Consider the following 12,289-nt stretch of genomic DNA (forward strand, 5'->3'; position numbering starts at 1 on the left):
TCTGTCTTCTTGCTCTGTTCTCTAGCTCCCACGTACAACTACCTGCACCCCCATCCTTGTCTCTGGTTCTTTTTTGGGGGGTTAATTACGGGGGGACTCAAACTGTGACAGGTAGGAAGCAAAATGTGATGCCTAGGAGTCTAACATAGTGGGTGTCAGCCTCTCTTCTTTCCAGCCCCCCCGATGCCCTCTTGGGACTGTGGAGCCAGGTCATGCTCCTGCTCTTGGAGTTCCTGTGGCTCCAGGTCACCACCAGCACTTGGTGGTGTTTGATGCCGACATTCTGCCATGCTGGTGGGTAGAAGATGTCTTGTTGTTTTACTGCCATACTTTTCCTGTCCATTAATTAGACTAAACATCTTGTCAGATGTTTACGTGCCATTTTGTTGCCACTTCTGTGACATTCTTGTTTAAGTCTTTAGTTCTCTGTTTTTTTGTCTGTTTTGGCTTTTTTGTTTGTTTCTTATTACTTTGTAGGAGCTCTTTATTCTGGTTGCTAGTTAGTCCTTATCGGTTACATGTATTGCGAATATCTTCTAGTTTATAGCTTGTCTTTTAACTTCCTTATGATGTCTTTTGATGAATAAAAATTCTTAATTGTAACACTGAATTTATTATTTTATCTTTTTGTGATTTGCATTTTTTGCATTTTATTTTGGAAATCATCCTCTGCCTGGAATTCACAGATATTCTCTTTTGTGTTCTAAATATCTTACAGTGTTGCCTGTTACATATAGCTCTTTAATCTGCCTTGAATAGATTTCCTCCCCTCTGGCTGCTTTTAATATTTTTCTTTGGCTTTCTTTTTAGTGGTTTTACTTTGACATATCTAGTTGGTTTTTGTCTTGTTTTTGGTTTTTTTTTGTATATATTGTACTTGGAGTTGAGCATCTTGAATCTGTGAAGTTGATATATTTCATTATGTTTGGAAAAACTTAACAGACAGCTGGATTTTTGTGTCTACTTCTGCCTTCAGTCTTTGCATTATCACACATCATGTAGCCTCTGGCAAATGAAGGTGAAAAAATAATGTCAGCGTTATTATAAAAAATAGTTCAGATCCTTTGAAAGGGTCTTGGGGACCCCCTGGAGCCCCCAGACTGTATTTTGAGAATCACTGGTCTAAGATTTTTGGTATTAGTGTTATACTAGCCTCCTAAAGTAGGTCAGGAAATGTTTCTTCTTTTTTCCGAACTTTGGGATAATTTGTGTAAAATTGGAATTATTGTTTCTTGACTATTTGGTAGAACTTGGAAAATCTTTTGGATCTGGAATTTTCTTTATAGGAAGATTTTTTAAACTTTCGATTCAGTTTCTTTAATGTTATAGAGCTTTCCAGGTTTGCTATTTCTCATTGAGACTGTTTTAATAAGGTATATTTTTAAAGAATTTCTCCATTTCATTTAATTTTCAAATATTTTGGCATAAGTTCATTGATACCATCTCATCTTTTAAATACATGTAGTATTTAGAGTTATGGGCCCCTTTTCATTCTAGGTATTTATTTGTTCTTTATTTTCTCTTTATCTTGATTAATCTTACCAGAATTATGTCAAGTGTCAATTTCTTTAGTCTTTTTTAAAAGAAGTTTAGTTTTGTTGATCCTATTTGGTTTTTAATTAATTAATTTCTGTGCTTTTATTTATTACTTAATTCCTTCTATTATCTTTGGATTTATTTTGTTGTGGTAATGTCTTTTTTCATAATCTGGAGCTCATGAAAATTGTAAAGCTCATATGTGGATACTACCTTTGTGGATTATTGCTCTAGTAGGTTATGGCCAGTATTTTAAAAAGCAATAGGCTAATAGAAGAACACAGTGTTCGTCACATGTTCTGTGGCTAATACTACGTACTAAGGTTAAACACTGTTTTGTGAAAACAGTGTTTTGTGAAATATTTGTTTTATTTCAGATATTATACATACACATCTATGTCTGTATTGGGTCATAATATAAAATGTTGTCTTATAGGTTTTAGTTTGAAAAAAAAAAAAAAAAGGTTTAAAAGCTACTGTGCCCTGGTGGCGCAGTGGTTAAGAATCCGCCTGCCAATGCAGGGACACGGGTTCGAGCCCTGGTCTGGGAAGATGGCACATGCTGTGGAGCAGCTAATCCCGTGTGCCACAGCTACTGAGCCTGCGTGCCACAACAACTGAAGCCCACACGCCTAGAGCCCGTGCTCTGCAACAAGAGAAGCCACCGCACTGCAATGAAGAGTAGCCCCTGCTCGCCGCAACTAGAGAAAGTCCGCGTGCAGCAACAAAGACCCAACACAGCCAAAAATAAATAAATAAAATAAATTAAAAAAGAAAAAAGCTACTGTGTTAAAAGGTAGTTTGTCTAACATTAGTGAAAATTTCAAACCTAGTTGCATAAAATAAACATGCAAGGAGCTTGCTAAATCGACAGATTCTGTGACCTTATTTTAGACCTACTAATACAACCCTCCAGTGCTGGGGCCAAAGACTCTGTGTTTTAACAAGCTCTCCCTGTGTGATTCTTAGCATTTGGGTGTTTGAGAACCACTGATTCAGGATATAGGTACACCTTGAGAGCCTGTTGGGCAGTTCTGACATGGGGTATATGAAGAGTGCAGTTCCTTGCGTGCATTTGTCCCAAGACCTCCTCTTTTCTAGCTCCAGGAGGGATACATGGAGGGAAGGAAAAGGATAGGGTGGACCTGGTGGTAAGTAGGGGTTGGGGGCAGGCTAGGAACATCCTGTTCATCGTTAGAATGACAGAAAAAGTGAAATAGCTCTTGTGCCTGCATTTCTGTCATGGAATCCATTAGTATATATTGAATGGCTAATGTATATACCCCAAAGATGATAATCTTTAAGCTTAAAATGTATGAACTTTCATACATTAGTCCATGACAAGCACATTTCTTGATATGTTCCAGATCATGGTCTCAGAGAGATACAAGTTGAAATCATTCATGACCATTCAGCACATTTTACCCCAAAAGCTGATAATGATTGCAACATTCAAGGCTTGACGAGACCCTGCTGGCTAGGAAGGAAGCAGTCTTACAGTGTGGGCATGACTGGGGAGAACTCCGTTTAGCCATAGTGAAAATGGTTGATAAACCTTAAGATGGTCTATGAGCTTTTCCGTTATTTCCCTTTATATTAATAGCTTTTCTGAATGAGGCCATTTTGAAGATTGGGATTTTGACATGTGGAATGCTGAAGTCCTAAAGTCTCTTGTTGCCGTAACATGTCTCTGCCAGATGATGCAGTCACACTCAAGGCTTTACCCTCCCCACATGGTAGCTAGGCATCAGGTGTCGGGGGCTTGTTCGGTAAGGATCTTAATTTGTGGTCTGCAGGGGAACTCTGCATTTTCAGCTGAGGACTAAGGATTTTCTGTATATCTGTCAATGATGCTTATTGGCTCTTTCATTTATCTATTGCTACATAACAAACCACCTCACAACTTACAAACAACCACAGCAACAGCAATCATGTATTTGCTCAGCATTCTGCCATCTCTACAGAGCTTGGTGGGGCTGGTTCATGTTTGCTCCACATAGTTTCCCCTGGGGTCTTCCTGAGGTTGCCCCAAGCTGGGAGCTCAGCTTCCTTATAACGTGGCAGCTGGCTTCCATCGGCTACAGAAGTCTCTTAAGTCTTGGACTCAGAAGCCCCAGAATCTCACTTCTGCCACGTTCTTTTGGTCAGACAAGTCACAGGGCTAGCCCGAATTCAGGGGGAAGGGAAAGAGATTCCACCTTTTGATTGGACAAGTGGCGTGCACCTTCACCAGTGGGAAGAATTGTTGGCATCAATCTTTAGAAATGGATCTACCCCATTGGCCTTTCTTTTCCTCCCTCCACCTCTCCTTTCCTCCTTCCCTGTTTCTTCATTTCTCTCTTCCATCTAAATGTGTCAACTATCCCTTTATTATAAAACATCAATATATATTTTATTTAAAGATTAATCTTCTCTAATACCCCTTGGCCTTTTCTTGATATTAGTGGTGTTTTTACATTCCACATTTTGTTACAGTTTTGTGTCTCATTAGCATATAAATTCCTCTAAGGTAGGTTTTCACTTTCTTCTTTGTTTAGGTCCTCTATGAGGGTTGAATGAATGAATGAATGAATGAAAACAGGCTTTAGTATAATGAACGAAACATCAGTTTGTCCAGATGAAGCATCAGTTTATGTTAGGCAATTATTTGAAAGCAAAATAAAACAACTGTCTTCAGCTATTCCACTTTTGATTTTTCTTGCTTGGTCAGTACCCCTCTTCCTAGGTCCCACGCATTTACCAGCTTATGCTTTCAGAGAATATATATTTATAGAATATAGTAATATTTCTACATTATGTTAACAGTATTTATATTAAGTATGTAATATTAAATATTAAATATATAGCATATTCTCATATGTACACATTTATTTATTTATTTATAGGACAGGTCAAAAATCCCTTTTCATTATTTCATCAGACCACTTAAGGGAAAGAGGTAGATTCAAAGTTGAACAGTCCTTTCAAGTGTCATCTGCCACCTTAAAAACTTCATTTTTCTCTCTTCTCCCCTGGTAACCAGGAGTGTGAGGAAGAGGCTCTCTGGGTCATTATGTGTGCCTCGGTCAAGTACAACATCCGGGGTCCTGCCCTCATCCCGAGAATGAAGACCAAGCACCGCATCTACTACATCACCCTCTTCTCCATCGTCCTGCTGGGCCTCATCGCCACGGGCATGTTTCAGTTCTGGCCGCACTCCATCGAGTCCTCGAGCGACTGGAGCGTGCAGAAGCGCAGCATCCGCGACGTGCCGGTGGTCCGGCTGCCGGCCGACAGCCCCGTCCCCGAGCGTGGCGACCTCAGCTGCAGAATGCACACATGTTTCGACGTCTACCGCTGTGGCTTCAACCCCAAGAACAAGATCAAGGTGTACATTTACTCTCTGAAAAAGTATGTGGATGATGCGGGTGTCCCAGTGAGCAGCACCATCTCCCAGGAGTACAACGAGCTGCTCACGGCCATCTCAGACAGCGACTACTACACCGAGGACATCACCCGGGCCTGCCTGTTCATCCCGTCCATCGACCTGCTCAACCAGAACGCGCTCCGCGTGAAGGAGACGGCGCAGGCGCTGGCCCAGCTCTCCAGGTATCATAGCAGGTCTTCCAGGAGCTAGAGGGAAGGAGGGGCAGAGCCAGTGGTTCTCTTGAGCTGGTGTCCGGCTGGCTGCTTGTCTCTTATCTCATATGGGGGTGAGTGGATGAGCGACTGACCCGTAGGAGGACCGGTGCTTTGGGCACCTGGCCTCCGTACCACCCTCCCGTGCCACTGCTGTGGGTTCCCAGCCTCTTAACGTTTAGAAGCTAAGGATGCTTCCCATGCTTTTCCTTTTAAATTTAAGCACTTTTTTCCCTTCTTTATTACTCACATAATATACATTCACTATAAGAAGTCTGAAAATACAGGTGAGCAAAAAGAAGAAAGTAAGGTTCATTCCATAAGCCTGCCTCTAAGAGATAATCATTAATATTTTGCTGTTACTTTTCAGTCATTTTTGTATAAAACATATACATAGGCATGTATGTATACATTTTTTTATAAAGTATATATACATATGCATGTGTATATAACATTTTTTGTCCAGAATGGGATCACACGGCAAAACACGTTCTCTTGCTGCCTTTTTCCCTTCATTTATCATGAATGTATTTCCAGATAATTTCATCTTCATCAGTCGGTTCTACATGATTTTAAGGGCTCTATAGTATTCCATTTTGCACATGTTCCCTAATGTATTTAACCGGCCTTCTGTATTTTATTTATTTTTTGTTTCTGTAACCCAATGGTGAACACTCGGGTAGCGTTCAGGTTTTCATTAGCATAAGCAGTTCTGTAGTGGACAAGCTTGGAGTGCACATCCCCCAGCTTTCCTTTGAAGGAGCCAGGCCAGTGCCTGATGCGCTGTTGGAATCTCCAGGCACTCCTGAGAAGAGGCCCTGTTATGGGCTGGGGAGACTACTTGTCGTCCAGAAACTGACTTGTCTTTGTTTCTTCATAGTTGATGTGTGAATTCTCCTACATGTGTAATTTCTTAATAGGTGGGATCGAGGAACCAATCACCTCCTGTTCAACATGTTGCCTGGAGGTCCCCCAGATTATAACACGGCCCTGGATGTCCCCAGAGACAGGTAGGTATATTTGGGGCTGTCCCCGTGATAGGGTTCTGAGGATTAAGTAAATGCAAGACCCTTTCGTTCATGTGAAATCATATTTCTAAGCCCACTGGGACATACTTTGTAACCAGAATTGTTTGTTAAAGTGGAGAATTGTCCTAGGCCTTTTCCTCCTCAAGACCTAGAAGCATCAGACCTGCCTAAGTCTGTTGGGGGAAACCAGTTGGAGCTTAGGTTCCAGCGGGGCATCTTAAAAGTTTGTCTTGTCTTCTTAGTCTGGGTTGTGCTCTCCTGAGCATAACTTCTCCTCCAACCCCCACAGGGCCTGGTTCATCACTGGCTTGTGTCAGCTTTCTCCGCATTTGGGAGCATTTGCCAGAAGTAGAGTCGCAGCTACTGAGGGGAGAGGGCGTGGATGTGTAATTGGAGCCTGTAACGTCGGGGAATGAGGGCACTCTGAGTACCATTTACTCTCTGTTGTTTCAATCAGTGGGCTTCTTTCCTTCTTTCCTAATAAAACTTCCAAACAGGCAGATGCGGTGTGGGGCGGCCATGACAGCACGATTGCAGTTGGAGCTCGCTTACTGTGTATTGGCCCTTTTGTGCATTGACTGCACCACTTCCTGGAAAACTCAGGAGGGAGGTGCCGCTTAAGGTTCCTCTCCTATCACTGGGTTCAAGGCTCTGAAGAGAGCAGAAAGTTTGGGCCCAACATGAGGGTCTGGGGCAATACTCAAGGTAGAGGATTATTGTAAGTTCATATATGAACTCATTTATAACCAACTTTATTACAGTTGATGTTTAACTCTTAAAAAATCATTGTTACTGAAAAAGGTGAGGCCAGCTGTGGGAGGCCAGCATTGTCACTTACGAAAATCTACACTTAGTACTGCTTTTCCCCAGAAGATTAAATCTAAGCCCTCTTTGCTTTAAGTGATTATCTAGAGTCAGTGTTGAGTTTCTGTCTGGAAATACAATTATCACTAGAAAAGACACACCCAAGGACCATTCCTCAACTTTGGTGTAGAAACCATTTTGGACGACAGAGGGCAGTCAGGCCACACAAATTCTGTAGAAACCAGCTAAGCACAAGGTGATCCCTGATTTGGCTCTCAGCCTCAGTGTTCCTGAGTGGGCTACTGTTTTATGCATTTGGTTGTTCTGGGTAAGTGAAATACTTTAGAGGATAGCGAAGGGAAGGGAAAGAGCTGTGAGGAGTGCGACGTCTTCACCTGCTGTTCTGGGTTTGTTTTGAGAAGGGCTTATTTCTGTTTGGGACATTTCACTTTTGCTGACATTTTGGTATATGTATCTGCATGGGAGAAGGATTTTATTTTTGTCAAGTGCACACGTTAAAAGGGGTTTCATTTCTCTGCAGCAAAGTGTCAAGTAATCAGGAGAGAGTTTAAGTTCTTGCTGGTACTTAGGTGTTAAGGATCAGGAAGGTTAAATCGTTTTCCCTGTGCATGTATTTTTTGTAAGTGATTATAGGCAATCCTGTAGCAAGTAACGAATCATCGTATAGTCCTCCTTTATCTTTCCATGTGGGAAATATCATTTTGAAGCCTAGGTGGTCTTCTGGTTGGGGTAAGGATAGTAGATTTGTTTGTTAATTTTTCTTATCCTTTGTCCTTGCTTCTGGATTCAGAGGGGGCAAGTACCAGGAGTGAAGAATGGTTTTAGCAGGAGCTGCACATCTGATTATTCAGAAATTAGAAAACAGACAGGCTAGATTAGACTGTTTCTAAGATCCCCCTGAAATCTAAAGTCCTAGGTGTGATTATTTAAGAATTACTTGACTCAGGGAAATGCAAGGACCAGGACTGAAGCAAATGTCAGCTCAGAAAATACATCTTTTATGCTGTTTGGATCTGTTTTTCTCTTTCAGATTTTAAAAATCCTGTGCATGACACACATATACCTTCTTGGTACAAGATTGGAACAATATGCAAGGGTACAAAGAGTAAAATGTAAAAGTATGCTTTCAAATCCTCCTCTCTTTTTACTGTCTTACTGAGAGGTAATCACTGTTATCAAGCATTGTGTGTTTTTCGAGTCTTTATTCAATGGATTTATAGTCAAACACACATATATATATTCACATACCCATTTTATTTTAACTCAAATGACAGCAAATTATACCTCTTCAATGTCTGACTTTACTGATCTTTGTTTTCTCAGACACATTCTGTAATTTTATTACTACCTTAGATTTTTGTTATCCTTTCTTTGCACGTATCTCTCACAAATTTCTGCTTTCGTATGGGTGTATATTTATTTAAACTTCTTACGGAAACTTTTAAACTTATATAAAAGAAGAGAAACTAGTTCAGTGAGCCCCACATACCCACTGTCCAGCTTTGATATTGTCAACTTGATTTATCTGTATTCCTACCTACTCCCCACTAGATTATCTAGAAGCAAATCCCAGATGTTATATCATTACATCTGTAAACATTTCATTTGAAGCTCTACATAAGAGCTTTTTAAAAAATATAACTACAGTACTATTATCATACCTAAAAAAATTAACAGTAGTTCTTTAATATCACCAGATATTCACCAAATATCTAGCCATTGCTCAAATGTACTTGTCTCGTAATTTTTTTTTTTTTTTTTTACAGTTTGCATCAGTAAACAAATAAGGATAATCAATAGAATTGGTCAGTTTCTTTTTTTGCAAAACCTAAAACGTGAAGCTTTATATTTGAGGAATTTGCAGGCCTGATTAAAAGGAAGCAAAAGATACACTTGCAGACGAACTGTGTTCAGGCTCTGTGAATACTCACATGGGAGGAGGCAAGCTGTGAGAGCGTCTGGGAAAGACCCAGGGTAGGGATGCTGAGTCCACGAGGCCAGGCTGAGAGGAGGAGGGTCGGTGATGTCCCCGAGTCAGGAAGTCCTGGAAAGTGCTGAAGATGCTGGTGACACTTCCAGTGACAGAACACCTGGCCTGGTGTGAGTGTGGTCATCATAGTAATGCTTTCTTAGCTGCACGGTTTGTATTCAGTCTCTTGCGGCTTTGGAACGGATCTCTGATTTGGGGATACATAATGGGAAAACAGAATGTGCTTCTCAGAAATTTACTTTTCAGTCAATGTAAAACACGTGTTCTGTAAAACAAGGGAGGCTTACAATTTTTTCTCCATTATAATGTTAGGGAAAGCTTGGCAGAAGAGGACGCAGTGACTTCGAGTTGAAGTCTTGTCAGCAGCAGGGCCGGTGTGAGGCTTGTTTGACTAATTGCAGTGGCGACTCTTCCTGAGATCACACACCAGATTGCACATGTGTGATCTGTGGCAGGAGACATGCTTCGGGTTGCATGCTTTCCTCCTACCAGTGCTTAACCCCCTCCCTTACCCCTGGGGCTCCAGCGACAGAATAACAGTAAAAGTTGGCGTCATGTACACCTGCTTCCTTTCTCACCACATACACATGCGCCTGTCCTCTGGGGTGTGGGTGTAATTACCTCATCACCCACTACCCTGGCTTACCTGGACTGCTTGGTGCCTGTGTGTTGGATCAGTGTTTGCTTCTCTGCACATAGGTTGTGGGGACCCATGCAGTCTGCTTGCCATCGTGGTCATGGAACCCACCCAAATTCACGTTGGACAGATTCATTGCTGAATGCCAGTCAAGAAAAATAAGACCGTATGTTGATACGAAGGCTAGTCATTGAGTCTTACATAGTGTATTGGCAGCTGGAGAGGTTTTTAGCCTGCACGTTACCTCCCTGACCAATTCTTGGTTTCCTAAAGCTTAAACAAACAGATTGGGATTTCCAGGGGTGGTTTGAAAATCTTTGAACTTAAACTGGTCACGTTAGAAGGGAACGTAGGCTGTCATCAGGGCAGGGAGGGGATTGGTAGCAATCAAGATGGCACAAAATGTGACTTTTCAGTTCATACACTTTGGCTCAGACTGTGCAGTGCATGGAACTGGCATCACTCTGCCCCAGTAAGTGATTTGATGGGTTTGCAGCCCCAGGGACAGAATAACCGTGAAAGTTGGTGTGATATACACCTGCTTCCTTTCTGATGAAGTGTCATTGTACTACTTGCTGGATCCAATTAAAACAGAGTCTTCTTGGCTTTCTAACTAAGGAGAATAAAAGCTCGTGCATACAGACTGCAAGAGAAGCACTAAAGGTCCAGTTCTGGATTCTGCTTCCTGTAGACGGAATTGGGTTAATAAGACTGAGTAGCTGAAATGGATGGTGAGAGCTGGTAGAGGTTACATGACGCACACCTAGCTCTGGGACGACAGTGGAAAGAACTGCTCGGGGCGGGAATTGGAGAGAGGCTGGGGTGTAGGAAGCATGAGATGTGATACTTTGCTGTCACCACTGCTTTCTTTGTCCATTGTCCCCTGAGATTCCAGTCAGTGGGGTTGGTAAGTGACTTCCCCAGCCAGTTGTCCTGTACAGACCTATTATTATTGCTGTTATTGTAAGTGTGTTTAAGACTTGGGTATGACTTTTGGGAGAGGTGAATGGGATCTGAATGAGGTGGCAGAGGGGCTGTTCAAAGGCAGTCCTCCTGGCTGTGATGTATTTTAAAACATGGAAAGTAGGGAAAGACTACTTAGGACCCCAGAGGAAGGGTGGTGACTCAGGAATAGGATGCAGCTAATGTCCAGGAGGTGTGATGGTACAACATTTAGCACAGTGTCTTTATAGAAAACGGACTTGGTAAACATTAGCTGTGGTTGATATTGTTATGAATATTCAATTACCCCTTTCCACAGAGCTTATCAGAATGAAGACCTTCTCTCTTTCTCATCATTTGACAAAATCCTTTGCTTTCAGGGCTCTGTTGGCTGGTGGTGGCTTTTCTACATGGACTTACCGGCAAGGCTACGATGTCAGCATTCCTGTCTATAGTCCGCTGTCAGCCGAGGTGGACCTTCCAGAGAAAGGACCAGGGTGAGGAGCATTCGGCACAACACGGTGTACTGGGAGATGCCGGCGAGAGCCAAAGCATCGATTACAGGCCAGGGTCTTTGAGTCTACCATTTCCCTGCCTCACCCCAACCTTACTGATCCTTCAGTTCTCTCTCTGTCTCAGTCAGTTTTCAGTGCTGTCTACCAGGCTTCCCAAATCAGAAATCTATGTGGTGTCGTCGATTCTTTCCTCTCCCTTACTTCCTGTATCAGAATAAGAAGTCCTATTGATTCTACATCCTAAGTATTCAATATTTTCTGGATCTGTCTACCTCTCCGTCTCTCTGCACCCACCCTACACCAGGTGACTGTCGTCCTTCCTTTGGATTGCTGAAACGGCTTCCTCTTTGGTCTTCTGCCTCTGGTCTCGCTGTTCTCCAGTTTGATTGTTGGCATCACATTGTTCTTGGGAAGCCCAGACTCCTTAAAATGTCTTTCAAGACCCTCGACTACATGACCACTGTCTCCATCTCTAGATTTTTTTTTTTTAGTTCTTAGAATAAGCTTTGCTCTCTCAGTTTTTCTGGACTGTAAACACTCTCCATTGTCTGGAAATCCTTTTCCTCATTTTCATCAGACTAATGACCTGCTTGTCCTGTAGGTTTCAACTTGAATACCACTTAGTCAGGGGGCACTTTCTGGCCCCTGGAATGGCACTCCTCCTAGTTACCCTCATTATGCCCTTGTAACGACTTGCTTAAACCTTATCTGTTTTGGATCTTTGGTTTTGTAAGCTTCAGCCAGGTCTTGTTTTGAACTGCCATGTCCCCCGTGCCTGGCACATAATTGGGTCATATTTCTGATATGTGAGGGAGGAAATGAGAAGGGCTAATGGTATGGATGTGCAGGGTATTTTATCTAATTCTTTTTTTTTTTTTTTTCCTGTAGCCTGTTTAAAAATTGTGCTAATTCATGATGAGCATATCAGTGAGCTTTAAACAAACAAGATGATAATAGTATCCTTTGCTTTTGTGACAAGTGCTCATGTATAATATGAAGGTGACTGATTTGTACATTGCCACACCAGAAATGTTATACGTGCTGGTTGAGATCTACAAACTCACACATAGCATTTGGTGTCAGAAATGAGTCTCAAGGAAATAGTTTGCTCACAGAACATTAGAACCATTATTGAAGCATCCCAAACTTCCCCTTAGAAGCCTTTATGGGTTCTTTGAGAAGTAAGGGAACTTTCCCA

At 42.0% G+C, this 12,289-nt stretch overlaps 1 protein-coding gene across 4 annotated transcripts in view; it reads left to right on the forward strand.

The window, feature by feature from the left end:
- EXT2 (exostosin glycosyltransferase 2) overlaps positions 1-12,289 on the forward strand; it is a 134,313-nt gene that overhangs the window by 5,047 nt on the left and 116,977 nt on the right. For 2 of the 4 annotated variants that reach the window (XM_059931425.1, XM_059931427.1), the window contains exons 3-6: positions 176-294; positions 4,559-5,124; positions 6,075-6,164; positions 10,957-11,073. In XM_059931425.1, coding sequence (XP_059787408.1) covers positions 289-294; positions 4,559-5,124; positions 6,075-6,164; positions 10,957-11,073 — 779 coding nt within the window. In that variant the 5' untranslated portion in view covers positions 176-288. The remainder of the gene's footprint in view (positions 1-175; positions 295-4,558; positions 5,125-6,074; positions 6,165-10,956; positions 11,074-12,289) is intronic. The other 2 variants (XM_059931428.1, XM_059931426.1) reach the window with 1 other exon arrangement.

This window comes from Balaenoptera ricei, chromosome 8 (genome assembly GCF_028023285.1).
Source record: "Balaenoptera ricei isolate mBalRic1 chromosome 8, mBalRic1.hap2, whole genome shotgun sequence".
Lineage (NCBI taxonomy): Eukaryota > Metazoa > Chordata > Mammalia > Artiodactyla > Balaenopteridae > Balaenoptera > Balaenoptera ricei.